General features: G+C 57.3%; 1 protein-coding gene across 6 annotated transcripts in view; it reads right to left on the bottom strand.

Moving 5' to 3' along the window:
* PAK6 (p21 (RAC1) activated kinase 6) overlaps window positions 1-27,137 on the bottom strand; it is a 35,096-nt gene extending 7,959 nt beyond the window's left edge. The window contains exons 1-6 of one of the 6 annotated variants that reach the window (XM_036031661.1): window positions 26,462-27,137; window positions 25,563-25,644; window positions 14,464-14,582; window positions 8,726-8,862; window positions 2,979-3,187; window positions 1,478-2,128 (exon numbers count right to left, since the gene is read on the bottom strand). In XM_036031661.1, the coding sequence (XP_035887554.1) occupies window positions 1,478-2,128; window positions 2,979-3,182 (855 nt within the window). In that variant the 5' untranslated portion in view covers window positions 3,183-3,187; window positions 8,726-8,862; window positions 14,464-14,582; window positions 25,563-25,644; window positions 26,462-27,137. Of the gene's footprint in view, window positions 1-1,477; window positions 2,129-2,978; window positions 3,188-8,725; window positions 8,863-14,463; window positions 14,583-14,740; window positions 15,013-15,062; window positions 15,233-25,562; window positions 25,645-25,808; window positions 26,134-26,461 lie in introns of those variants that run through there. The other 5 variants (XM_036031657.1, XM_036031664.1, XM_036031670.1 and 2 more) reach the window with 5 other exon arrangements.
* Window positions 27,138-27,965: the final 828 nt, after the last annotated feature.

The following is a 27,965-nucleotide window of genomic DNA, read 5'->3' as shown; positions in this document are numbered from 1 at the left end:
CCAAGTCCCTGCAGCCCTCCCGAAGGACTCCCAAGGTGGGGGGGGGGGGGGGGCAATCAAGCCCCCTTACACACCAGCAGGGTGCGCTGTGCTGCTCCAGCCTCGGTTTTCTAGGGAATGTCCCCCCAGGGGCACAGACTCCCAGACCCCTCCGCTCACAGACTCTCGTTCCTCACACAGGATACGTCAATCCACTTCTCATCTCTTTGTTCCCAGGCCTCTACTCCGCAGGGGAGATGGCCCACTGTCCCAGTGCAGGGCTGGAGGGCACAAGGCCCAGAGCCTTCCCTGGGTGCTGCAGCAGTGACTGAGAGGCGGAGGTCCAGGCCCCTCCCCCCACGCCCCACCCACACTCAGGCCCCGGACAGTGCCAGCACTGCGGGGCGGGGACCAGGCTTGCCCTCCCCCGGGGGAGGGAGCCTCCGTCACCGAGCTACCAGTTTCTTAGTTCTGACATTGAACCCTCGGGCTGCTGCCTACGCTCATTTCTTCTGCCTATCCCTCAGGAAGGAGCTAGAGAGCCAGCGAAGCCTTCCTTCCCTGACTCGAGAGTGACACCTGGGGGCTGCCTCACCCCTCTGAGTCAGTCTTCTCCGAGGCCAAAGGAGAAAGGACGTTACTGCCACCGCAGGCAGGATGCCACACGGCACATAAGAAGCCAAATGGTTCTCCTCGGCCTGCCCAGAAATGTCACCATGAGGTCCCCCTTCACTGTTTCCTGTTTTATAAGAAAAATATGTGCATCTGAGACTGTTGCACAGGTCAAAAGTCAGTTCTCCGGGTCCCTCTGGACCCAGGCAGATTCAATCCTCTAGCTTTTCATACCACGCACAAACTTGAAATTAATCACTACAGAAATATTAAACAAAACCACCACCACTGAACAAAGGGCAGGCAGGCATCCTCACAAGGGCCGGGAACACTACCGAATGCTGGTGGGGAGAGGCAGTGCGGGGCCTCTGGGGCAAGTGAGGGATGGGGGTGGCAAGAAGGTCCGAGAAGAGGGAGGCAGAGAGGCCTCGCCCTGCCCAGGGCCGGAGCCCCCATCTCTGCTGCGGCCTGGGTGGGGGCTGCTGGGCACCCGGGACAGGCGAAAGTCTGGGCTTCTGTGGTTAAAGATGCTGCTTTTTCAGGGGGTGTCTGCCAGCCCGTGAGGTCCGCCTAGACACACCCCAGAGGACAGGGGTGTGAGCTGCTTGCACCACAAGCCCCTCAGAAGCACCCCTGGAAAACGACCTGGCGTACAACCTCTGACTCACATGTGTGAAACCTCTGGAGGAGGAGGGCTGAGCCAGTTCAGGAAAGAACCCTCAGTGGAGGCTGAGCTGATTTCTTGATTATTTCATCCCCTCAGGCTGTCCCCAACCCAACCTGGTAAACAGGGAAGGCCAAGCAGGGCCCGAGTCCCTGACATACATCACCCAGGCCAACCCCCAGCCCTGCCGAGAGGGGCCCCAGAGGGCAGCCCCCGACATACCTTGCTCTGTGGCAGGGGGCCGGGCTTGCTGCTGCTCGGAGGGGCCGTGGCAGGAGTCGACAGGAACATGCTCCGGAACAGCCTGTGCTTCAGGCTGCTCTCCTGGGTCTTGGGGCTGGGGCTGCCCTCCCCACCCGGCCTGCCCGCTGAGCCCACCAGGCAGGACTGCGGCCGGGCCTCCTCGGGGCCATGCCTGGCCGCCTTGGTTCCACGCCTTCCGGCGGCTGCAGGGGGTGAGGTGCCGGGCGGGGAGCTCTGCAGGCAGGCGCCCAGTTGCAGGCAGCGCTGCGTGGCACCCTGGAACTCGGTGGGGCCCAGGGACTGTGCCTTGGTGGCCAGCCCATTGGGCAGGACCCGCGGGCTCTGAGGTTCTGGCCACGGCATCTGCTGGCGGCCTGCCGGTGCGCCCCCATTGCAGCTGAGGTAGAGGCCGTGGGGGTCAGTGCGCTCAGACTGGGGGCTCTGCAGGTACATGTCCGGGTCGGCAGCCCAAGGCTCCTCCCCTAACAGCCCCAGCGACTGTGCCCGCCGTCGGCTGGTGGGGCTGCGCCCACGCAGGGTGTTGGAGCTGATGGCTGACAGCTTCTGGATGTCGTTGAGCAGCCCCGAGATGTAGCCGTCCATGGGCACGGAGCTGCCCCGCACCACGGTCTGCAGGGGGGCAGAAGAGCAGGGGTGAGAGGCCTGCTCTGGCAGCGAGGAGCGGCCTGGGGCCAGGCCGGGGGGGCCTCCTGGGGTCCTCGAGGAGGAACACCTAAGGACCTGGCCTGCTGTGTTATCCATCCACTCCTCGATTTTTCAGCCACTTACCTGGGCCTGTGGTGGGTCAGGCCTGTGATACAGCAGAAATAAAGGGAAAAGGCCCATTTCCATGGGGCTCGCAGTCCAGCAGGGCACACAGGTGAGGAACCACAGGCTACAATCCAGCACGCCGAATGGTGTGGGCAGCTGAGCTTAGGGAGCTGAGGGGAACCAGCGGGGACGGGGCACCCTGCCATCCGCTAGCTCTACCTGTGGCCTTCAGGAAGATGTGCGGAGCTCTCCAAGGAGGCAGGGACCGTTCCGGACTCTCCTCCGCACTCACTGGCTTTGTGACCTCCAAATCCTGACCCAGCCCCTCCCAGGCTCCTGGCTCTACCCTTCTTGACCCACACAACTCAATCCCCTAGTCCCACAGGGGCTGCAGGTCCAAGTACTGCGTGGGCATCCTTCCTACTAAAAGATTATTTGTTGTTCTCTGAAATTCAAATGTTCTTGGGCATTCAGTATTTTTATTTGCCATATCTGGCAACCCTTCCCTTTAGAGGACTCCCCAGGGTCTCCCTCCCTGGGTCACCCGGGGAGCGAATGAGAGGCTTGGTTGACAGGGAATAAATGGTGGCTAAGTGATAGCTGGTGACTGGGTGGGTCCTCCAGGTGTCTTTGTGGCTTGGCCAGGCCCAGGCATGGGTGGAGCAGGAGAAGCTGAACTTGGTCTCCCCATCCCCGCCCCCCACCTCACCTTCATGGGCTGGAGCTGCACCCGAGTGATGCGTGAAGGGTCCACCACGGGCTTGGGCCGCCGGAGCGTGTCCAGGATGTTCTGCCATTGAGGGGGGAGGCCCACAAACTTCCCTTCTTTAGGGTCAAAGGAGGTGTGGACGCGGTGCTGGAAGTTCTGTGGGGCTGAGATCTCAGGGCGTTTCTTCTTTTTCTTGCGGAACATGGTGCCTGTGTGGGGAGGGTCAGGCTGAGCTCCGGCGGGGGGCTTCACCGGGGCCGGCCCCGGGGAGCAGGGGCAGCTGCAGGGGGTGCTGGGGCACCAGGCTCTGGGCGCTTTCCCTCCCTGGGAGCACGTCTTCCCTGCCTGGGCCCAGGGCTTCCCCGCACCCCCCCACCCCGCTTCCTCAGGAAAACGGCCAGCTCCCAGCAGAGGGGTCCCAGAAACAACAAAAGCGCCATATAAGCCAACACAGGCAATCAACGAAGGAAACAGGTGCCTGTCCGCTGGTCTGTGCCAGGCCCCCTGTCGAGCAGGCAGGCTCCGGGGTGCCTCCTTATGAGACCCAAAGCCCATTACAAACATCGCCCACTGTCCAAGAACTAAAAACGGGGCAAAGCGGGAGGAGAGCTGGCAGATGCATGTTATGAAGTGCGTATGACGCTGATTTTTCGACCAGATAAGAAAGTAGAAGAAAAGGAAAATATGCACCAATCTCACTCAGGAACATGAATGTGAAAGTCCTAAACTAAACTAAGAAGTTGAATCCAATAGTATGTTAAGTTTTTGTTGTTGTCTTCTGTTTTACTGTGATTGGCTCGGGTTGCCCCGGCACGGCTTGACCACAGAAGGCCTGTGGATGAGGCGCACAACCTTCACGAAAGCCAGCCCCTCAGTCGCGGACCTGCTGCCGGTCTGGGACCCTGGTGTTAGCTACCAGGTGCTCTGCCCAGACCCTGAGAAGCCGGAGGGGCAGCCGTCTCAGGGGTGAAGCTCTCCGGGGGAGAGAGCCCCGCCCCCCTGGGGCCCGTTCTCTGGGTCTCAGAACACTGGCTCACAAAACATCCAGTCAAACCTGCCTCCCTTTCCCTGCGGTTTGGGGTCTAGCCGAGGCCCCGGTGCGCTCCCTCCTCCAGGTGGCCCTGGCACGCGGATTGAGAGAGGGAGACAGAAACACAGGAGGTCAGGTGACTCCTCCCAAGTGCTGCTCCGGCCTCACCTTCAGGAAGGCCCTGACAGGACCACATGTGATGGAGATCAGGGTCACAGGGTCACTCTGTGTCTGGAGTGGCTCAGAATAGCTCAATGGATTTTTAAAATCTTTTTCTTTAGTGTGGTAAATAAAATACACTTAGTGGGTTCTTATGTCACCTGAAAAGGTCACTTCTGGGTTTAAAAAAATATGTTTCTTGAATGCTCACGTCATTCATCTGTCCATAGATCTGGGGGACCTTTGGATACTGGGGTGTTGTCTTTTGGATCCTGCTCTGGAAACAGCATTTTCCTGGGCACTTCAGCAGGTTCTGAAGAAGGTCGCAGATCCAGGAAGCAGCTGGCACCCACTCAGGACAGCCATGGGCTTGAATAGCCACAGCTTCCCGGCTGGAGTTCACCCAGTGTGGGTCAGTCTGAACCCACGTCCTACCCCTTGGAATGTCAGCTACTCTCCAGGGCCTTGCGGTTCAGGAGTTCACCAAACACCCCCTCCAAGCAAAAGCACCCTGTGCAGGACCCCCGAGGACCAAGGACTCGGAGTGACATACACCTGTCTGAGGTGCAGGTGAGCTGTGGGGGTCCCCAACTAATCTGGGAGACTTGGAGCAAGTTACCTGGATGGTCTGAGCCGTGGCGTCCTTCATTGGTAAAATGGGGTTAATGGGAGACCCTGTGAGGTCACAGGGTTCGGGGAGCATTACGTGAGCAGATTGCTGGGCCGCTTCTCTGGGTCCCTGCTCCTAAGCTCAGGCCCTACATATGGGGCACGTGAGCAGATACTAGCCTGGGAGCGACACTAAACTTCAGCCTCAGATTCCCCTGTCAAAGGGCCAGGCCTGCCTTCTGGGACCTCAGGCCCTCGACACCTCTTCACTGTTAATTCTTGATGGTTTGGTAAAACCTAACCTCCTCCCTCTCAGCCCTTGGCTATAACGAGTTCATCCCTCCGTCTGTCCTCACAGCATCTGAGGTAGATAGACCCTCTATCCTGGGTTTAGCTTAGCTGAGCGGAAGGTTTCGTCTTGCTCCCCCACCCTATTAACTTCCCTGCAGATGCAGGGACATGCCCTAGAGTTAAAGACGAGCTGGCTAATACTTCTTCCCCCCAGGACATCCCTCTCCCCTAGCCCCTGCCCCACTGAGGGCCCGGGTTTTGCAGGGGACGGCATCTTTAGCAGATCATCTGAACAACTCTAGGGTCCCTGAGGCTCCCCCAACAGTGGTTTCAGAACACTCTTCACAGAGGCAGCAAGCAAGGCTGGGGGAAAATAAAGATGGTCAGGTGTTGTGGAGGTGAGGGCGGGAGCCGGTGGAAGCAATGACGGAGCTCAGGCTACGGGCTGGGACGGGCAGTTAGAGGTCAGAGCCAGTCACTTAGCTAGTGGGCAGCCCACACCTACCGGGAGCCTGCCAGCACTCTTCCAAAGTGTGGCGGAGTCGGCGCTGCTGGGATGATATGATTATGTACACAGAAAGTCTGGGGGCAAAGCTCTACCTACAAACCCTTGGGCTTACGTAAGTAAACTGAGAAGGCCTCTAATTCAAGGTCAATATAAAAAAATCAACTGTAACCCTGGCTGGGTGGGTCAGTTGGTTGGAGTGTCACCCCGTGCACCAAATGGTTGCCGGTTTGACCTCTGGTCAGGGGACGTATCTAGGCTGCAGGTTCAATCCCCAGGTGAGACACTTATAGGAGGTAATTGATAGATGTTTCTCTCTTTCGCTCCCCTGTCTCCTTGCTCTCTAAAATCAATAAACATATCTTTAGGTGAGGATTAAAAAAAGAGAAATCAATTGTATTTTGACATACTTGCAACAAATAGAAAATGAAATTTTAAAACAGTTTCTGTGATATAGTGGGAAATAGAAATCTGGTCATGGCCCCTTGTTGCTGGTGCACAGCTCCTGAACCCTTGGATTTCCCCAGGGTGACAAGAACGTCGAGCTCTCAGCCTCCCCTGCCCCCACCTGTGGGGAGGGGAGAAGGGCTGGAGACTGAGTGAATCACCAGTGGTCAGTGATTTAATCAATCACGCCTGTGTAATGAAGCCTCCATAAAAACTCCTGAGTGGCAATGCTCAGGGAGCTTCTGAGTTGGTGAGCCCACCCAGGTGCGGGAGGGTGAGGCGTCTGGAAAGGGCGTGGCAGCTCCATGCTCCTGGCCACATCCCTACACCACGCATCTCTCCCTTCTGGCTGCTCCTGGGTTGTATCTTTCATAATGAGCCGGTACAAGTAAGTAAGTAGTTCCATGAGCTATTCTCACAAATTACTGAACCTGAGGAGGAGGTCAGGGGAACCCCTGTTTTTATGGCCATTTGGTCAGAAAGACAGGTGGCCCACGACTGGCAACTGGAATCTGAAGTGGGGGCAGGTTGGGAGACCGAGCCCCACCCCACGGGGTCTGTGCGTCCCCCAGGAAGTCAGTGCCAGAGCTGAACTGAACTGAATGGTTGAACACCCAGTTAGTGTCCGAGCTGGAGCAATGGCCTCGGGAAGAAAAAACTCTCTCATTTGATGTCAGAAGTTACCAGGAAAAAGAATCCTCAGATACCATTTACCATTTTACAATAAATATATCAAATACCTACAAATTAATCTAATCAAAAATGTGTTTCTACATTAAAAAGTATAAAATAATTAAAGATATTAAAGAATGTTCATGAACTGAAAGACTCAATATTGTCAAGATGTCAATTATTCAATTAATTTATAGATTTAGTTCAATCAAAATCTCAATGTATTTCTTTTCGTGGAAATTGACAAATTGATTTTAAAATTCACAGAGAAACATAAAGAATCAGGAATAGCCAAGACAACCTTGAAGAACAGAGTTGGAGGATTATGCTACTAGATATCGAGGTTACTGTAAAGCTGTATTAATTAATACATATGAGGCCGGCACAAAGACTGATGAACAGACCAGTGGAATAGAAGAGAGAATCTAGAAATAGACTCAGTCATATCAGGTCACTCAACTCATGACAAAGGTGACACTGCAGACGGTGGGAATGGATGACCTTTTCCATAAATGCAGTGGAGCAATTAGATAGCCACATAAAAAAAGGAATCCTGAAAAATGAATTCATATCACCCCTCAAAATTAATTGGATCTAAATGTGAAGGATGAAATAATAAAGCTGGAGGGAGTGGTGGTGGTGGGGCCAGTGGAGGGGGACCCAGTGTCTGGCCATCCCTGCCCGGGGGCCCCTGCGAGTGACTGTGCAGAGCCTAAGTGTTTTGGGGGGGGCGTCTCCTGAAGCCTCTGACCTGCTGGGGCCGAAACCCGTCCACACCCAGGGGTCCCAGAGGTAAATTAAACTACCTGGTTTTAGTTTTCCAATGCATAATTTTTTTTTAATGTTTGTAAGGGTTTACTTGATCCAAACTGACAACATACACCAGGGAGAAGATCTCAGAGGACGCTGAGAACAGCAGTTTTGTGGTTGCTTCTGTGCATTTGAAATTAAGGAGGGAACTTCAGAACAGTTTCGGGAAGGTGGGAGAACACAGACCAGGGGATTGTGTTACAGGACAGTTGAGATCAGAAGGAGGGGCTGAAAGGGGGTGTTTCAGAGCTGTGCCGACCAGGGCGCCCAGAAACAATGCACAGGGCCTGCCTAAGGCCCTTTTGCTAAAGGAGGTGTGTGCTGGGGCGGGACTGCTGCCCACCACCTCCTGCCCAGTTAGGGTTTCTAGTCAGGGCGCCCTGTGAGGGTACTTTCCACAGAACCCCTTTCTCTTCTGCACCAACGCAGAATGATTGAGGTCACAGGTTAGGAGCAGGGCTTCTTTCTAAAGATTTCACCAAGATTGATTTGTATATGTAGTGTGAATGCAATGGCGGTTGAAGGAAATACAGCAAAGTATTCATTATTGTTGAGTTTGACTGGTGGACTACAGGTGATTTCCTCCTACCCCTTCTTTTTTTTCTTTTCTTTTCTTTTCTTTCTTTCTTTTTTTTTTATTTTTTGAGAGAGAGAGGGGAAGGGAGGGAGAAAGTGAGGGAGAGAAACATTGATCAAGTTGATCAGTTGCCTCTCATACGTGCTCTGCGCCCTGACCGAGACCAACCCCCACCCAGCCACGTGCCCTGACCAGGAACCAAATAGGAACCTCTCACTCTGGGGGACGATGCCCAACCAGCTGAGCCACATCAGCCAGGGGAACCCCATCTTTCTACTCTTCTCAATTTTCCTCAAAGCCAACAAACTGCTTCTCTAAAGAAAAGGGCGATCCATGATGACTGAGCCCCGAAGAGCCACTCACCCACTCAGGTATCTAATGCTGCCGAGTCATTGGGAGTGAAACACCTGAGACACGAACATCCTGCTTCCTTCCCACCACAGAGCCCGAGCCCTGGGAGCACACCTGCCTGCCCAGACAGGGGCCCTCAAGGTGCCGGTTCTAGTTCTCCATCTTCCACCCTACCTCCCCCCCCCCCCCCCCCCGCCCCAGGGAGGGCGCTGCTGCACCAGCCCTGAGGGCGTAGTGTTAACACAAAGAGGCCATGCCAGCGCCAGCCCTTCCAGTTGCCATCCCCAGATTCTCACCTCTGCATCCACACTCAATTCATCTAGTAGAGGCACTTTCCTCAAAGACGGGACCCTGAGGAGGAAGGAAGATGATTTTTCTTCAGAGAGCCAGTCTACCTTTCCTTCTGACTTGGAAGTGCTGTGGGCCTCAGACTCTGCAGGAGACATGGACAGAGGCAGGGCGCCAGCTCAGACTCAGGGTGGCCTCCTGTCTGTCTGACACCTCTCCCCAGCACAGGGCAGGGGGATTCTTCCCCAGGCTGGGGTGCATCGCTGTGACAGAGGAATGCTTTGAACTTTCCTCTTCGGAATGTCTGCAGATGCTGCTTTCCAGCTGGCTGGACCGAGACTGGACCAGAGGGGATGCCAGTGCTGGCAGGGAAGAGCTCGGCCCAAACCAGTCGGAGAAGGAAGCTCCCTGGGAGGCTGCTTCCTCCAGCAGGAGCCGGCAGAGGAGCCCATCAGTTCCTGGAAGAGTCTCTGGAGGAAGTGCTGCCACACCCAGTGCACCCGAGGGCAGAGCTGCTGGGAGAGTTCGGGGAACCACAGAATGGGGTCACTGATGGGGGGGGACTGTCATGCTGGAAGGGACTCGAGACAGAAAGGGAAGTTACTGTTCTTGAGCACCTGCTATGTGGTAGGCCCTTTCCAAGGATCAACTCATTTAATCACAACAACGCTAGGGGGTAGGAATTATAATTATTCACAAATCCAGACGGGCTCAGAGAGGTTAAATAACTTGCTCAAGGTCACAGAACCGGGGTTTGGGGTTGGGCCCTAGATGGGGTTCCACAGCCCCTGCTCCACCCACCGGGCCTACTCTGAGGGCCTTGGGTTGCTGTTAGTCTCCTTCCTGGGGTCTCTGTGAACACAGCCAGACTGAGCAGCTTGAGTGAGCTCACGGCAACATGTAGGAGCGAGTGGGCCAGGGCCAGCTCCATAGACCAAGATTGCTAGGTTCTTTCCGGGCTGATCTGTGAGTCAGAAGCCAGGGGGGCTGGGGCTGCCCTGACTTGCAGGCGGACCCTCACTTTATCTGAAACCAGGTTTCTTTTTGCCTTGTGAGGTGTGGGTGAAATATTCCAAACAGCTCATGTTGGTGGCTGTGATGTCAGGGCCTGGCACGTACAAAAAAGCCACAGAAGCAGCAGGGGTGCGTTCTCTCCAGTAGGTCAGGCCGCCTCCACAGGGTCTCGGTCTGAAGGCAGGCAGCCCACAGGCTTGGCTCGAGCAGTGGTAGGCAGAACTTTGTGGCTGCTGCTACAGTTCCCTGACCACACAGGGTTTGGGTGGCAGCCCTCAGAGCAGGGCGCTGTGGCGTGGCTGGCCTAGAGGTCATACAGGGGTAAGCAGAGCAGCCAAGGCGCGGGGCTCACCCTCCCAAACTGCTCCTCCTCCAGGGCCAGGGCCTGGGGTGCGAGGGCTACCAAGCTTCCAGGTCCCATAAGCCCCAGGCAGGACTATAGTGAAATGAGCCTGCGTCTGGACCTCAGACGGACCACAGCTCTGACATCCCGATGAGTGCGGCCCCTGGGGGCGGCCGTTGGGAGTGACTCCGACTGCTCTAAACAGGCTCCAGTACTTCCAGAAGTCCTCTTTGGAAACCACCTTTGGGGCCCATCTTGAACCAACACCGAGTGTTCTCTGAACCCGCCAAGTCTGCTTTCACCGGAAGTGGTGGTGTCTGACCTGGTCGCCCACCTTACCCTCCAGGCCTGGCTTCCAGTGGGTTTTGGCTATTTCCACACATTGAATTCCTTTCAAGGAAGGGACACCTAGCCCCTGGGAGGGATTCACAGGAACACACCACAGGCTGGGAAGGTAGCTTCCAGAGACCGAGCCAAAGAAGTGTGCAGCTACTCTGAAGGGGGCGGGGCCTGGTCTGTTGCATTCTGGGGTGCTGGTTAACTGTGTGCTGGGAATGCAGCTGGAAGACGGGGGGGGGGGGGTGGGGCACGGAGGCAGCTGCACCCAGCGCCCTGCCCTGAGTGCCGGGGAGCGAGAGTGGGGGCACAGCACCGCTTCCTCTGCCGGAGGCTCGGCACCTGCTAATCAGAGCTGAGCTCTGGCTCAGGGTGGCCCCAGGGAACGCGGTTCCTGAGTTCCAGCTTGTGGCCTTGGCCTACTGTCCTTTCAAGGCCTCAGCCTTTCAGGTGGTGCCCAACGAGTGGACTCCTTCGCCTCTGCCAGCCTCTCCTGTGTGGCGGAGTGGGAAGAAGAACAGCATGTGTTCTAGCTCGAGGCCCCATTCTGGGCATTCCCAGTCACCGTGACTCAGGGAGGGCCTGGTGTAAGCGCCGGGTCATGGGCCGAGCGCTTCACGTGCAGTGTCCTCACCACGAGCCCGTGAGGTGAGATTGTTACTGTCCCATCATGCAGATGAGGAAACCGACGCTCAGAGAAATTAAGTGATTTTCCCAAGTCAAAGAGCAAAGACAGGGCAGAGCCTGTCTGTCTGTCCCAGGCCCTGATAGGGGGACATGGCTGCCGTCAGCTGCCGCCTCCCTCCGCCCACAAGGCGCAGTTCTCGGCCCACCCAGGGTGCTGCTTGGGGGAAGAACTGTTCTAGAATCGCGGCACTGAGACAGAAGTATGACCCTGAGTTCCACAGCAATTAGACAGGCACCCCTCCTACTGCCACCATCCGGGCACAGAGTGGCCCACAGAGGACGCTGTCACGTCACCTCCAGAGCCGGCCCTCTCACCCAGAGTCTGCGGCTTCCCGCACACCTGTCCTGAGGAGCAGGTGCCTCGCAGCCCCCGGATGAGAAGAGCGTGGGCCACAGCCAGCCTCCCATCAGGGAATCCTCATTGGCCAGAGAAGTTTTCTCAAACTTTACTTCCTGGAGTTCGTTTAAATATAAAATTATATTATTCATTAATTTATTTGAAAGTACTTATTGTGTACTTACTCTGCTCTGGGATCTGGGACCACAGTGAGCAAAAGGAGCCCTTTCCCCCGTGGAGTTAGCTTGCCTTTCCAAACAGATGTCACTGGTCACCCTCCTGAGCTCACCTCCCACCAGAGGAGACGGTGATGCCTCACTCGGGGGTCTGGCCTCCCCTTTGGCCCTGCCCAAACCGCAGTCCCTCTTGCCTGTCTCCTGCTCACGCACTGCTCTGATGAGTTCGGTGGTGGGGAGCCCCTCCCCCTTCCCGAGGCCCCTGCCCTCTGTCCCTCGGTCCCCTTGCTACTCATCCTTTGTGTGGGGCTCAGCTCTGTCCTTTCTCAGCCTCCACTGGGTGTCCAGGACTACCATCCGCCCTTCTTTATAGGACGTGAGAGTCAGGCAAGGTGGCACCCCAGCACCGTTTCCTGGCCCCCAAATACATACCAGGGGGAAGGGCCTGAAGAGAATTTCATTTGCTTTTCTGCCCAGCTGTCACCAGCAGGGTAGGTGGGTCCTAGACCCAGGCCTTGGCCCTCACGGCCACTGTCTGAGGGTTCCGTAAGATCCGCCTGAGGCCACTGTGCTGCAGTGCAGAGTGTCCCCAGGACGCTGAGTAGTACTCAGGTCCTGTCGTCCCACTGGAGTGGCCCAGAGAGACTCGGTGTGTGCAGGGCAGAGGGCACTGCACACAGAACAAGCCTGCATGTCTGGGCTCCCCGCCCTCATCATCATTCCCACACTATAGGTCCCAGTGAATCCCCAGGGGAGAGATAATGGGGCTGTTGTTGAAAAGAATATGATAATAAAGCTCATTCAATCACTTGTGTCAACACTCCAGTTGAATAAGAGGCCAAAGAGCCAGGCTGGCCAGCCAGAGCAGGTCAATATTGACTCAGGCTCGCCTCTCAGGCCCGGCTCCAGCGGCACACTCTGCTGCAGCCCAGCGGTGGCAGCTCAGGGCGGACCAGCCCTCCGACCTCTGCTCACTGTGCTGAGAATCCTAACCCCTCCCCAGTCCCCAGGACTGCACTTTCCTGGGCATGGGGTTATCTCCAAGAGAAGAGAGAAGCATGGCCTGCCTGGGGGCACTGCAGGCCAGGCTCTGTCTCACCAGCCCGGATTTGCAACAGCTTCAGCATGCAGAGGCCTGGGTCCCCATCACAGAGTCCTCAGTGCCTCGCCAGAGGGAACTTCCAGAGTCGTCCACTCACAAGATCAGGTCCCCAATCACGCACACACACACACAGATTGTGTTTTCACAGCCCTTAACTTTCTCTATTTCATTTACCTCCTCACTCTATGCTTACAGTACCACTGTGACTTGAGCCAAATCTGCTTTGCTGGGTACAGTTTAAAGACGACAGGAGGCTGGGGAGAGGAAGGAGGAGACGAGAAAGGGAATGCACACAAGTACATGTACCAAGTACCCAGAACACGCTAGGCACAGCGCCGGTGCTTTTTATTATTAGTGCATTCGATGGTTACAACTCTACGTGGTAGACACTACGTGCTCTGTTACAACTAAAGAAACCGGGGCTTGAAGAGAAGCTATTGTTTGAGATGGTAAGTGTGGAGCTGGGATCCAATCCCAGTCTCTCCAACTCCAAGCTCCTCTGTTCCCAGAGAAGGTAAACGACCCACCTCAGATCCCAGAGCTACTTAGACATGAGACCGAAAGCCTCAAGCCAGAGGCTCCCTCTACCCCAGGCAACACCTGTGTGGAGTGTCACCACGAACACACACAGAGTATGCCACTGTTTCTGCCTCCAAACTCATACCCCCTTCCAGAAATGGGCCCTGCCCTCACCCCACGGACCCTCTTCTGCCTTTGCTGTCTTCCCGGGGCTTCGCTCTAACAAGCTCCAGAGTCTCCTGCCACAGAGCCAAACCATTCTCAACGTTCTCCAAGCGAGGAGAGCTCAGGTAGCTTCACCTTTTCCAACACTAACAAGTGGAGGTGAGAGATGTGGTCCTCTGCTGGGCTGTTCTCATTTCCCACGGTGACTCCTCACAACTATCCTGCAAGGAGGGCACGATCCTCCCCATTTTATAGCCGAGAACATTCAAGTTTGGAAAGAAGTAAAGCGACTTGCCTATGGAATCAAAGGCAAGGCCAGGATTCGAACCCAGCTCTTCTTTGTTCCGAATGTGTTCTCAGTCACTGTCCCACACATGGCATATGGGGAGCTCACAGCATTTCAATAAATGCTGTGACGGCCACAAAAGACCTGAACACAGACCCAAGCCTCCTCAACTCCCCCACCTACAAAAACAAGGAGACCCTAAAAGAACACCAGAAGGGGGCAAGGCACAGAAAGCACAGCTATACCCTGGGAACTCCTTATGTCTTAGCGCTTAGTGTCCCCAGCAGCATCTCCATCCCAGGATGCATGCTGCACACTGGGTACCAGAAAAGCCAGAGCAATTTCAGCAGGTTGGAGATCCAGGGAGCAAGTTGTCAGGCTGGGGTGTGCAGAGCAGCACCTCTGCCTGGGACTGCCTCCTGGGCTGCTTGGCACCGGCGCTGGGCCTGCGGTTGACTTCTTGTGCACAGCTGTGGAGACGCTGCCTTGCCCCAGACGGGCATCGTGCCTGATGACAGGCAGAGACTGGGCCGGGGGCAGGGCGGGGCATTCGAAGCCCAGCAGCCTGCTGTGGGCTGAGGTGGTGGAAGTAACAATGCATCTACACTAAGGATTGAGAAATGGCACCTAAAAGGGATGACAGCTGCTGCCTAACAGGACCAAGAACGGGCCAGCCTAGGAGAGCCACCTGGCTGCTCACTGTCCCTTCCAATCTGTCCTCATGCTGGTCTCCGAAGGCTCCTCCTGGACACCCTACCGGGGATGGAGGCCCCTCACTCACCTCTGGCCGGCTGCCTCCCTCGTGTCCTCTTCTTCCTGATTCCTCACCCTTCGGTGGGCAGAGCTCTCAGGCACCCGGTGAGGGAACACTAAGCACCTTGCGGGTCAGTCCTGTGAGGCCTAGATGGGAAGAGACCAGAGAGCCATTGTGACAAATATGTCAAGTGTCCCCACGGATTTTGCTAATGGCTGGAATCCAGAGCGTTCTGAACAGCCCCATGCCAGCCTGCCCGCTGAGCCACTTTCTCAGGTGCAAAGGGAGGCGGAGGGAAACTCACAGGTTGCAAGGGGGCAGTGTGCAGCAGCCCTTCCCACCCTTCTTCCTGCCGCTTCCTGACCCACAGCGGCCACAGCGCCCCCTTCCCCGCCCCCCAGGCCCAAATGGGGCGGGAATCTCTCAGCGACCCCGGCGCACCCTGGAGGTAAATCCGCGACCGCAGCGCCGGAGCTCTCAGTCCCTGCGCTCAGGCACCGGCGGCTCTGAACTTCAGGGAGTGAGAAACTGGGAAAGGGGGCCATGCGTACAGGGAAGCTTGTCCCCTGGTCCCGGCCCCAGCCCGGGGAGGTTAGTCAGCTTCCAGGGGTGGCTGGGACACCCACCTGCGATCAGGAAGCCCCCGGAGCACTCAGAGAGGGCGCGGGAGTCGGCCCGCCCTCTGCGGGAAGGACCTGGGCGCCAGGAACTGCGAGGGGAGGCCGCGCTTACAAGTTGGTACAACGCCCGCTTCACCTGGCCGCGAGTTTGATTTCAGGGTGTGGCCCCAGGGAGGACTCGGCGGGGAACACAGAGCCCGGGCCCGGGTTTGCCCAGGAAAAAAAATGCCAAGGGGGGACGTGACCAGGAGCCTCTCTGCGCTAGCGGTGCCTCCCTACGCAACCCTTTCCCTTAAACCCTTGGGCCCGGGCTTCCTCTGGCCCATCACCTTGGAACCCTGATCCCGGCCTGGCCCGCTGTGATCTGCCAGTGGCCACCAGGTCCCAGGGCCTCTGCGTAGAGGCCCGCCTGACCTGGATTATCTGCTGAGCCTCTCTTGGTGTAATTAACTCGTCAATTTGCATTGTAGATGCTCTGGGCTGCCTCCTCCCAGATCCTAGAGGTGCTGCGGTCACCTCCCACACATCTCCGAGAGTCCCAGCGGGAGTCCTGCCACCTGCCACCTTGGCCTGTCTCTCCATCTGGGAGGACTCCACAATTGTCCTGGGCAGGAAAGCTGGGATTAAAAGAGATTCCAGTTTCCTTGCCAGACCTTGCTCAGTTCTAACAACTCTCTGGCCTCAGGTAGGGGACCTCTGGGGGAAAGAAAGCTTTCAGGGGCCCTGCACCCCCAAACAGAGGATGGGGCTCGTTTCCACAGCCAGCACCTCCTGGTTGTACCCTCAGTGGCCTGGCTTAGGACCAGCATGGCTTTTCCAAGTAGCTCACTCCTGACTGCCCTCTGCCCTAGTTCTTTTGATTCAGAGGGTGATTTCTCCTGTGTAATAATGTTGTGGGGGAGGGGCAGAGGCCATCTGTCCCTTCCCCAATAAAGAAGTGAGAATATCCTTGCTGTTTTAGACTTGGCCCCCAGAAGGAGCTGTGTCCAACTGAGTGGTGAGGGGATTCTGGCTTGGAAATTCAGTACACCTGCGACCCAACTGGCTGCCTGCAAGTGGGGGCTGGGTGACCAGTAGTATGACTACAAGGGGACCCAGGGCAATGCAGAGGTGTTGGGCACCTCAAACTTTGGTTATTAATTGAGGTTACTATTGTCATGTATCATTTTTCTTCACGAATTCTTTAGCTACATCACTGCAATTTACAGATAAAGCAATTGCATATGGGCTGTATTGCTTACGCACAGTGTACTCCAGACTCCCACCGAGCTTAGTTAAGCTGGTGAGTGGGAATTCGCCAGCCCCAGGCAGGCCTGCCTCCTGTCCAGCTGCCGCAGCGCCCTCAGCCTGTGTGGGGAAGCGTGGCGGTGTCTGCTGGAGATGCTGGCCCTGTGGGCCGGAGCGCAGTGTGGAAGCTGGGGTGGTCGCAGGCAGGTCTCTGCTCTGCTCCTTACCCTGTCTCCCTCCTCTTCTCCGTGTCTTCCCCCCAAAATTCTTTGTCTTTGCTCAGGCTACACCATAGGCCCAACTCTGTTAGCCAACCTCTGACCTCCGGCAGCCCCCCAGGAAGCTGCCTGCTGAGCAGAGGACAAAGGGGCAACGTGGTACAAATATGGCTTCCTCCACAGATTAGTTACATAGCAGCACTGGCTGTGGGAAGTGGGTTGTGCTGGGTGGGTGGGGAAGGGGGCTTGCAGGGGGAGTTGGTTGCTGAGGATTTGAAATGAGCCATGAGCCAAAGCTAGAATGAAATGCATAACATCACTGAACCTAGAATCAGCACCCTAAATTATATTTTACTGACAAGCAAATGCACACATGAATTCTCTTCATACAAGAAAATACCTTATATACCAAAATGATAGCTCTGAGCAGTACTTTTGAACCGTTGAACTATGACAAGGTGTAAACACTAGAATATTATCAGAAGTCAATTTGTTATTTAATATGGTTTGAATCCAGGCTTGGGTATTCCAGAGAGGCTACCAGCCAAGTCCCATCCTCACCCTGCAAGCAGTGAGTCACGGGAACCCTGAGGTCCCCCCACCTTTGGGAACTTTGATGGGGTTTGGGGAGAGGTAGAGACCCCCAAATAAGACTGACTATGGAGGTAATGAACCTGTCGTCACTGAAGGCCTCAGGTGTGCTAGAGAAAAGCTCCATGCTGGATGCCAGGCTTGACCAGGGCCCCGCTCAGGGCCCTCACAGCCCCACGTTTCGGCACTTTTGGTCGCATCTATGGGTGGGTCAGCGGCACTGGCTTGGACGACTGTCTGCAAGTTAGGGTGGCTGGGATGTGCAACATAGGTCCTGACTGATTAACTCCTGTGGGTGACTCCTCCCCTTCTCTGTTGTCCTCTGAGCCATGCCCAGCTCAGCCTGCCCAGGAGGACAGGGCAGAACTCCAGTGCAGGGAGAGACAGGGACAGTCTGGAGGACAGCAGCCCCTCCAGCACCCACGCGCCCGCCTCTGGCCCTGTTCCCACGGCGCTGCGCCTGGCCAGGTACAGGGACCAGGGACCACCTCCTCTGGAGAACCCTGGCCCCGCAGAGGCCTTCAGGTCGAGGGAGCTGTCCATGCACTGCCGCTCTGCAGACTGGGCAGGAGCTCTGAGCAGGGGCAGAGAACTGACATTTCACCCTGGGCGATGGGTCTGGGAGCCCTGCCAGCACCAGGGCACTGGCCAACCAGAACCATGTGAGAAGGCGCACTGGGCGGGGCGGGCACTTGCTGGCTCCTTCTCGGCCTGGGTCTGTTGGGGCCTGCTGCAACGTCTGAGCACCTACAGCGAGGGCTGGGAGCCTGGGCTAGGACCAAAGAGGGAAGATACGATTGGCTTGTGGTTTAGAAACACAAACACATTATCCTTTCCCTGCGCCTTTCTGCGGCATGACTTGAAACGCCGCCTGGGGATCGGGAACTCTGTTGACAAGCTCGCTCACTGCTAGGGCTCCTTCCTCTGGATGACTCTGCCCTCCTCTAATAATACTAGTAACAATTCCTGCCAATTATTAAACGCTTCCGACGGGCCAGGCCCCATGCTCAGCCATCCACACGTATCATCTCACTCCAGGCTTCGCCACAACCTTGGCACAGAATGATGGTCCCATCATCTCACTTTACAGGTGAAGAGACTGAGACCCGGGTGGTTAAGGAACCAGCTCCAGGTCTGGTAGTTGCTGAATGGCGGGGCCCAAGTTTCCACCCACGTGCACCGCCTGATGGCTGTCTCAGCTCTGTGCAGCTCCGAGGCCCCAGCTCCGAGCACTGCCCAATATGACTTGACCATGACAGGTCATGGTCCTGGGAACAACTGGTGGGGGGGGCACCAGTCCCTTGCCTCCTTGTGCCAACACTGCCACCCTGTATGGGTAAGTCACGTGACACTGATTTCTCCCCAGTTTCTGACAAGGAAATGAGGACCCCTACACAGGCATGGGGGTGAGGGGCAGATGCGCTGCATTTTCTCCCACCCTGTCACTGAGTCCTCTGCTAGGAATCAGGTGCTAGATTCCCCCAGCTGTGAGCCAGCATCCTGTCGGAAGTCCCTGCATCAAGCCATCTGTCCTTCACAAACTTGGAATGGGCCCAGGACCATGAGGCCCACATGCAGGCACTGCCGGCAAGGTGGGCCCGGCACGCCTGCCTGCTCCTTGGCTGGAGGCAGCCGCTGGGGCCTGGGAGGGAGGCAGTCTTTGGAGTAGGTCTCTTCCTCTCCTTCTCTTCCAGGCTGTCCAACACCCATCCCTTCCTGCTCTTGGGGTGGCCTGGGCCAGTGCCGCTCACTCTGATGGCACCACATCTCTCTCTGTTGATGGGGCTGAGAGGCAGGTGCCCACCTCTGAGGGCCTGGGGGTGTGAGTTGAGTGGGTAGACACTGCCAAGCCCCTGGGGTCCTGGAGCAGGAGAGAGGCAGAGCCCCGCTGCAGAGAGCACGGGTTCTTGCAGGACCAGGGCCTTCCTGCCTCCCTAGACTTCCAGCACGTCTCTGTCTCTTCATGTGTGTAATGGGGGAGGGGGTGTGGCCCGCCCTGCAGAAGGGCATGGAGTGATGAGATGTAGACCAGGGTGGAAGGTTCCTGACCCTGGGTGAGGGACAGAGGAGAAAACCCTCTCCCGTGCTGCACATGCACATAGCTGCCACAGCGAGCGGCAGAGCCCAGTCTGGTGTGCCACAGGGGCGTATGTATGCCAGGGCTCTTCCAGCAGAACTTGCTAAGGAATCCACCCCACAGCTCTATCCCCTCCAGACCCCGGAGAGAGAACCCAGCCCAGGGGCAGCACAGTCTGGGCCCAGTGAGGTATTTGGGAGAAGTCCACGGGGCCCCCCGCCTGGCTACCGGACAGACACAGCCCGCTGCCTCAAACCTCTGCAGAGGCAACTCCCACACCCAGAAGCCTCTCTCTCTCTCTCAGCCTCTCTGTGCTGTTTCTCCAGCTTGTATCTGCACTAGGCTCCCTATGCCAAAGCGAACACACAAGGCCGGTCCTCCCCAAATGCAAACTGACACTGGGGGCCACACTTGCCTGACTGTCCCAAAGAAGCCTGTTGACCTGGACGAGCCACTCAGATGCGGGGGCCACCGTCCGCCCCTTCAAGGGGCTGAGGCTGGGGCAGTGCAGGCTGCGGCACCGTTTTCAGGACAGAGGTTACAAGCTGCCCTGGGGAGGGCTGGGAAGAGTCACTTCTGTGCTGAGAACACACATCTTAGAGACATGATGAATTCATTTAATATCCTCTCACTGCAATCACTTTGCAGCCCCTGCTCTTAATGGGCTTCAAAGTTCCACCCAAATGTCTGTTGCTGGCGGTTAGCTCTCTGGCTGGCGCTCTGGCTGGCAGAACTAACGGTGGGAAGCCTCCTTGAATGGAAACCCTTCACTGCCCCAGTGCCTTCACTGTCCTTTCCTCCCTCTCCTGAGCCTCTGGTGGCCACCCCAGTCTGAGGCTGGGGCAGGGCTATGACCGGCACCCAAGCCCTGGTGCCCAGGGCCTGACTTGAAGGAAGGACAGGTGAGTGGGGGGAGTAGAAGGCTTGTGACCAGGTGAGCACTCCGGCCAGAGGAAGGGAAGAGCCTGAGGAAGCGCGATGCCGGCTGTCCGAGCCCCCACACAGCCCTCCGGCTACAACGCCTGAGCTCTAAATGCACGAGGTTCACAGGCTGTGGGCTGTGTGGTCTCCGGGGAGCGCTGACCCCCCACCTATAGAGCTTGAGGAACTCTGCCTCCGTTTCTGCCCTGGGCTGGTGAGAGATGCATGGCCTGTGTAACTGCCGCTGTGCTGGGCTGGGCTGGGCTGAGAGGGTCCTGGAGGAGCCCAGGCAGCTGCTGCCCACCCTTCTCAGGGTCTTTCCTTCCTTAGTCCCTGGCCCACCCCTTGACTGCCCCAGGGGTGGCAGCCTTGGGACCTCCAGGTGAATGCTGGTGTGGCAAGGGCCTGGTGTGCACTGCCACACCCTCTCTGGTGGCTGGCAAGATGGACCCTCGGGAGGCAGCTCCTCCTCCTGTCCTGACCGCCCCTCCTCCGCAGGAGCCTGTGCCCTTGCTCACTCCCGGACCTTGCATCCTCGCCCCTGGGCTTGGCTCCATGCCTCGCCAGGGTTGAGACCTCCACCTTCCTCAATTCCAGATGCACCATCTCCAGCAAGACCCTCAATAGTATAATACTGAAGTCTTCTTGTCCAGCCTGGGCCTGGTGACAGGGTGACAGATGACAGGCCTCCTGCTTCTGAGATCTGACCTCTGATGGTAACCATTGGACATGTAAATTCCTGCCAGGGGCCAGAGTATATATACTGTGGAGAAATCCACCCGAGGTAAAGGGCCTCCCGTATGTCAACCCGCAACCCCTGCCCCAGTTTCTCTTTCATTCCTAGACACTCTCATCATCATCCCCCTGGGCTTAAGACATCGACAGCCTTCTGGCTATAATGTAAACTGCCTCCTGGGACAAGCAGAACTTGAGTCAATCCATTTACACTCAGTGGCCTGGGTGGGGTGGGCAGAGCCTCTTTATGCAGGGCTGTGCTGAGCAGGCAGGAGCTAAACTGGGCTTCTATGAGGAGCAAGATTGGTGGTGTGGGAGGGGGTGGGGGTGGGACCAGGACCATTAGGGCAGGAGCCACAGAGGAGGGCTGGGACCTGTCCACCCTCCTACTTTGTCGGACCACTGCTCTCAACCCATCAAGTTACCAGGCAGCTACAGGTGCCCGCCCCTGCTTGGGGTGCCTTCGAGGCTGCTGCCTGTGGAAAGGCAGCCTGAGTGGTGGGCGTACGGGGCTGGGAGGCGGGAACCCTCAGGCCTGAACTGCCAGTTAGCTGCGTGGCCTCAGGACCCACTTCCCTTCTCTGGGCCTCTTCTTCCCTCTCTAAAATCACGATGGCTGGATTAAATATTCCTAGGGACTCCTTCTGAATGGGCTACAGCCATCCAAGGCAGCCGGCTCCTCCCTGGGGCAGCCCTTTCCACCTGTGAGCTTCTCCTCACCGACCTGGGACTGTGCTCTGGACCTGCAAGGAGGCTGTCACCAGTGGGTCCCCTGGCTTCCTCCACCCTCTGTGCCTTTTTGCATAACTCCACTTGAAGCCTCACCTGAAGCTGAAAGAAAGAAAATGGAGACTGGAGGCTCCAGGCCAGGAAGCTGAACCAGAGAACCAGTCCTTCCGGTTTTAACCCTGTTGTTGCTGCAGCCTTCGGGAGCTGGGACCCACAGGTTGGCAGCAGGGGGCCTTGAGCACGGTCACTGGTTCCTCGCTATTTGCCTTGGGGTGAGCTGCCACCCTGGGAGCAGAGAACAGAACAGTGCCTCAGATGACCTGAGCTTTCTGGACCTGCTTTTCCGAGCACCCAGAGGCCCCCACCCCTGGTCCTGGGCAGCCTGAGCATGCAGGACACAGCCCTGCCTCCGCCCCCTTAGCCAGAGGCCCAGGGGCCTGCATGCTTTGTGTCTTGGGCAAACCAGAGCCAACCAGAAGATGCCAGCATTGGCTGACAATGCAGCACTCTCAGGGGGGAGCTGCCACAGAGAACCTGCGGGTGGATAAGCAAGGCCATCACTGTCTCTCTGTGAGGACGTGTGGGTCTTGCGCTGCCTGATGTATCATAACAAGACTGTACAGAAAATGCTGGTCGGAATGGGCGTCCCTTTGCCAGGGCTGATGTGGCCCCATGTAGTTACGAGGAAACCCCCCCTTTTTTACATGCTAATTCCCCCAGCATACGAAAGTCTTTCGTGTTCTGGGTTTGCCTTGTTCTTTCAGATGAACAGAACCTGGGATTCTCTTTCCTAAATTCATAGAGCAATAACCCTCGGGTAGGAAAAGAAAAATGTCTCTGCCTCTGAGCCTTATGAATCCTGGGCATTTCCAAGTCCCCTGCCACAGCAGTCCCAGAGATCGCTGTGGTCGCCAGTCTGGCCCTGCTGCACAACACACCTCCTCCAGGTGTGGACACAGTTCTTCAAGGAGGCGGGGCCGCCCTGTGACGAGACTCCAGGCCCAGAGAAGAACGTGACCAGAGTCAGACCAGGCTGCTAGATTCCTTCACTACGTGCAGTCCATGCCAAGGTCTCAAGACGTCACACTCTACACCCCCAGAAAAAGAAGGAACTCTTAACAGTCTCAAATTATTCTTTAGAGAACTTCAGTGGAAAAGCAGTTTGCTATTTGGGAAAAAAAAATGGACCTGGTGTTGCGTTTCTTCCAACATTATCAGGCATGGCTCTCTCAGCATTCTGAGTGCTTCAACTTTTCTAGACGGAGGAGTTCTTCCAAAGCCGCCTCCTCCATGAAGCCTTTTCCAACTCCCCTGAAGACCCCAGGGAGCTCGCTGCCTCCCAGCGCTTTGTTTCTCCGAAACTAACAGTCACCCCAATAGCAGCCGGGCTGCGGAGCGCTCCTGTGCCCGCCGTGTGGCTGAGAGTGTTTGCACGGTGCCTAATAATCCTCTCAACAACCCCGTCTCATAGGTCCTATAATTATCTCCATTGGACAGGACAGGAAATTAAGACCTAGCGAGATGAGGTAATTCATCTGAGGTCACCTGGCAGGAACCGGCTGCCCGGGGCCTGACACTCACCTGCTGACTCTTGCTGTTAACCCTCCACCATTCTGCCTTCTCTGGCCCCTGAGAACCCGTCTTCCGCCCATACCAGCAGAAGCCGCTTCTTCCTTTGTGTTTGCATTCTCAGCTAATCTTTTTTTTTTTTTTTTTAAGTCTACCTTCATAAAGTTCTATGTTAAGAACCACCTCCTGATATTGGTCTAAATTTATAAATTATCCAGACTGAGTGGGTCATGACGGATATTTTCAGAGATGACTAGGGAGCCCAGAGCGAGCAGAAGGCAGCGCCCCCGTCGCACTGCAGCTCAGCTGGCTTCCGGTGGGGTCAGCCCCGCGCTCAGCTTCCCTTTCCCTCCTCTGCCGAGGGCTGTGAGCTCCCGGGGCAAGGGCCCCGTCCTGTTCCTTTCTTGGCACTTCCGCCACCCTCTGTTTCTGCCACCAGTGATTTGTACTTGGGAGTCAGGCAATAGCTGGATCCTGCCTGCAAGCGAGCCAGAACAAGGCACCAGTTGCCATCTCCCAAGTGCTGCCTGGAGCCCGCATCCTGCCAAGACAAGTTTCCCTTTATCGCACACCCCACAATCTCACCTTAGCCCTGAGTGGGCCCTAGGGCTGAGCTCAGAAGGGGGCTTCCAGTCAGCGCGCTCTCCCGGGCAGGAGGGCTGGTGGGGCCTCAGGAGGTGGGGAGCTGTTTCTGCCCCCAGGCTTTCACCTTCCCATGCTCTACTCCAGCCTGGTAGCCGCCCGCTTCCTTCCCCCAAAGCAGGTGCGCAGGAATGAACTCTCTTCTCCGCGCCCTCGTGGGGGCAGGCTGCAGAATGCCTGTGGATGAGGCTTGCCAGCACCCTTTCTACTTCCCAGTCTCAGACACTGCTCCTGGGCCCTGCACCTTCCCACTCATGGAGCAGAGGGCGTCCTACGAGGAGGGCTCTGCTTTAGGCCACAGGACAGGTTCCCACGAGTCCCTCGGCCTTCCACAACCCAGACAGAGTGCTGGACTTCCCTCTGGGGCCACGTGTGTAAGGAGTACAGTCTCGGCGTTTCCACCGACCCCCTGCCGGGCCATCCCACAGAGGCGGGCAGGTATAAGAAAACCAGTGTCCAGAGCCCTCCCGAAGCCGTCCTTAAACTTCAGGCAGCCTCTCCCTCTCCTGCCCCTGTATCTGGCCTTTCACCTCTGCTCCCTCCTGGCTCCACCAGATGCCACCCTGCTTGCCTGCTGTTTGTCTGGCACTCCACACCCTCTGCCACGCTGACCCAGCTGGACAGCAGCTGCTGCTCAGCTCTGCACACACAGGGGACCCCTGGGCTTGGACACAAGGGGACCCGGGCTTGGAGTCACTTTTTGTGGGGAGGCAGGATTTCTTCATCCTGGAGCCAGGTGTGGGGGTTAGTTGAGAAGGAGACACTTAGGGGTTCATCCTGACTCTGGTCCCATGGGCTCCCCCTGCCTGCACCTTCCCTGTGCCTGGCACTTCGTAGAGAGCTCAGCTCACAAAGAATTGGTCTGTTCTTGGGGGACCAGGAAGCCCAGGCAGCCCCCACACTCCCACCTTGCGGCTACTCACGGGCACAAAGCTTCCCCAAAATCAAGTGTTTCCTAAAGCTTTGCTCCTGGTGCACAGCCACTCCTGACTAGGCCCGAGGGTTCCCAGGTTTGCCACTCCTGATCCGTGGAGAGGACCCCTTACTTGGCCCAAAGGCCTTATTCCCAGCTCCTAGACGAGCTTCTGTGGAGCCCAAGGGCCAGGCAGCCCAGAGAGCTCATCCTCAACACTTAGAGCCTGGTTCCTACCAGAACCAGCTTAGGAAAAGAACCCAAGCAGGGCCCCCCAACCTTGGTGTATGACACCAGCAAAACAACAAATTACACCGTATTGGCCTTGCTTCTTGGTGGGGCCCCAGCACTTTAACACCCCAAGCTCATTGTGCCTGACACCCCTGGAACAAACCAGGTCGCTCACCTGCAGCTGCAGTGAGGAGCCCCAGGCCTGTGAGGAGGAGTGACACTTAGCCAGGCACCCCTGAACCCTGCCTGCCAGTGAGTTTCGGGGTCAGACTCTGTCCCAGGTCAAGCCCTCCCCATAAGGCATGGCCTATAGCCTGGGTCCCAGCGATGCTCCATAAATATTTGTGGGGTGAATACAAGAGGGGAGTGTCCCAGAGGTGGGAGGGGAAGAGGGCATCCAGGAGAGGTGGCACTGGCTTGGCCTAGGAGGAGAGGAAGGTACAGGCAGGAATAGCAGAAATAAGGACACCAGAGGCCAGGTTGGACTGGGCTATTTCAAAATCCATCTGGAAAGGGAGTGGCAGGTTGGACAGGGCCCACAGGAATCCAGAGCTGCTCCCCTGTCCCACATAGCAAGTAGCCTGGACACCTCTGCACTCCACCCTGGCCTGGGAAGCCTGAGCCCATGTCCAAGTTGGTAGCAGGGACCTTACCGTAGCCGCTCCTCCAGGCAGCTGGGCCTTGAGCTCCCCAGTGCAGGCTGGTGCTTGTCTCTAGCCCAGGAAGCACCACTCCCTTCAGGCAAAAAGAAAAAAAAAAAAAAAGGAAAGGAAAAGAAAAAGAAAAAGAAAAAGAAAACCTCAGTGTTTTTCTCGCTCAGCCGCTTTTCCCAAAGGCTCCTGGTTGGTGTCGTCCTGCCTCTGTGGGCACAGAGCCTCCTCCCTCGGCAGCTTACTCACCGGTGTGCCCGTGAAGCTGCCAGCTGTGTGGGGGAGGGAGGGGGCCCACGCCCCTCTGCCTGACACACAGCGGAACATGCCCCGTGGGGGCCAGGGGCTCTGGCCTGAGTGCCAGGCCAAGCAGCGGCCCCCAGTGGGGTCCTGAGCACGGGGAGGCTGAGCCCCGGCCGGCACTCTTCTCAGGAAACACACCCCTGGGAGCTGGGCAGAGAGCACGCACAGACGCTGACCGGCACCGCATGGGCGAGCGACAGAATTCCTTGGTAGAAAGCTGTCTCCTCAGTGCCCAGGGCTGTCAGAAGAGGGAGCAGCCCCTGTGCTGTCCAGCCCACTGGCGGGCTGGCTTCCATCCTGGGCCTGCCTCCCCGGACCACTCCCTGCCCCGGCATTCCGCCGTGTGTCTGTGCTGTGGACTCAGAGAGGGCCCGGGCTTGTCTGAGCTGGAGCTGCTCCTCACCCTGCACGGGCCAGGTGCTTAGCTCCCTTTTCCACAGCGCCCATCTCAGAACCTGGGCTGGTCCAGCACCAGTGAGGGTGAGCTGCTGCCAAATCCCCCATCGCCAGCTCTCTGCGGATGCCCCCTGCTGTCCTCAGCACAGGCAGCACACACACTCGCACACACGTGGGGCCACACCCAGCACAGAGCCACCTACCTGCCCAGGCCAGCCTAAGCCAGTCCAGCCTCACTCTTCAAATGCCACGCTGACCCTAGAAGACACTCATTTACAGAAATACCTCATGGGAGCTGAGTTCAAAGCCAGCCCGGGAGGATTCCAGTCAGCATGGGCCAGACTCCCCTTCTCTCCAGACACCTCTAGAGGACACAGCAGCCTGATCACCATATCTGCTATTGCACTTTGTTGGCGGGAGTCTTTCCCACGGCACCTCGGGCCCCTGCAGCGTCTTCCATGTCCTTAAGAAGTGGCGGCAGACTCTCAGCAGGTCCCATCGTCCACGGTGCCCAAGGTAGGGAGGGGAGGCTAGAAGGGGTGAGACTCAGGTGCAGCTCCAAGTTTCCGGTTCCCAAAATAATCAGATGCAAAAGGGAAAAAAGGAACCTCCAAGCCAGCGGGTGACTCAGTGTCAGTGGGCCAGCTTAGTCACCTAGATGACTGCTCGAGGCTCCTGGAATGTCAGGCAGGGGAGCAGTGCCCTCCCCCACCTGCGGACCACAGCAGGGCTACCAAAGGGAACGTGGCCCGAGGAGCCCCAGCTGGCCCTTGGCTGCCTGGCAGGCGGCAACAGCGGCTCCAGCGTCCTTCCCCGCCTCGGCGTGCCCCTCCTCCACCGCGCACCGCGGCTCACTTTGGGATTTCTCCATTAAATCCTCAGGCAACGACCTGCTCCAACGTTGCTTGGCAATTTTGATATCGTCGAGGGTTGCCATGGGGAAGAGGGTGATGTCACTGACACAAAAAACCCACTGAATTTACAAATCAGCTGGGGCTGGAGCTATTTATAAAAACACGTTTTTCCCTGCCTTCCTTTACTGAGGGGGAGGGAGAGGAAGGGCTGCCTGCCGGGATCAGCGGGAGCCTCCCCCAGCCCCCCAGAGGCCGGACCTCCCAGGCTCCCCGCCCCCCGCGGAGCTGCGAGATTCAGACCTGGCCGGCCCTGGACCACAGCCGGGCTGAGCTCCCTTTCCGGGTCTCAGCTGGTTTTAATGTGAGCAGCACACAGGGGGTGCTGGGCAGCGTGAACGCTGGCGTCCTGGGTTTGCAGGAAGCAGAAGGCCGCCACTCAACCCGCCCCCAAGGTATCATTGCCCCTGGTCAGAAACGGGGGCATTTGCAGGTAGGTAGTTCGAGCTCCTTTGCGCATGCGCCCATCGGCCCCCTCTCCTGAGCGCTCCAGGTGGAGCCCGACCTTCTACAGTGCCCTCCGCTCTCTGAGCCTCTCTGCCTCCTTCACTGTTTCCTTTACTTCTCCCGGTTATCCCGCTGTGGGGTGCCCAAGTTTTGGCTCCCCACCCCTCTCTCCCCACCGTTACCCACATTCGGTTGAAACACTGTCCTCTCCGTGGCTTTGACCATAGACCTGGCAATGCTCACCCTGGAGCCCAACGTCCTGCTGCTCCGCTGCAGGTGCCGCCGTGACTGGCCAGCTCCCGCTCCCAGTGCCCAGTGCTGCCCGCAGATGGAAAGGGCCTGACTCTTC

This window comes from Phyllostomus discolor, chromosome 1 (assembly GCF_004126475.2).
Source record: "Phyllostomus discolor isolate MPI-MPIP mPhyDis1 chromosome 1, mPhyDis1.pri.v3, whole genome shotgun sequence".
In the NCBI taxonomy this organism is placed as follows: domain Eukaryota; kingdom Metazoa; phylum Chordata; class Mammalia; order Chiroptera; family Phyllostomidae; genus Phyllostomus; species Phyllostomus discolor.
The sequence above is the reverse complement of the archived record's forward strand: the minus strand, read 5'-3'. Positions and strand labels throughout refer to the sequence as shown.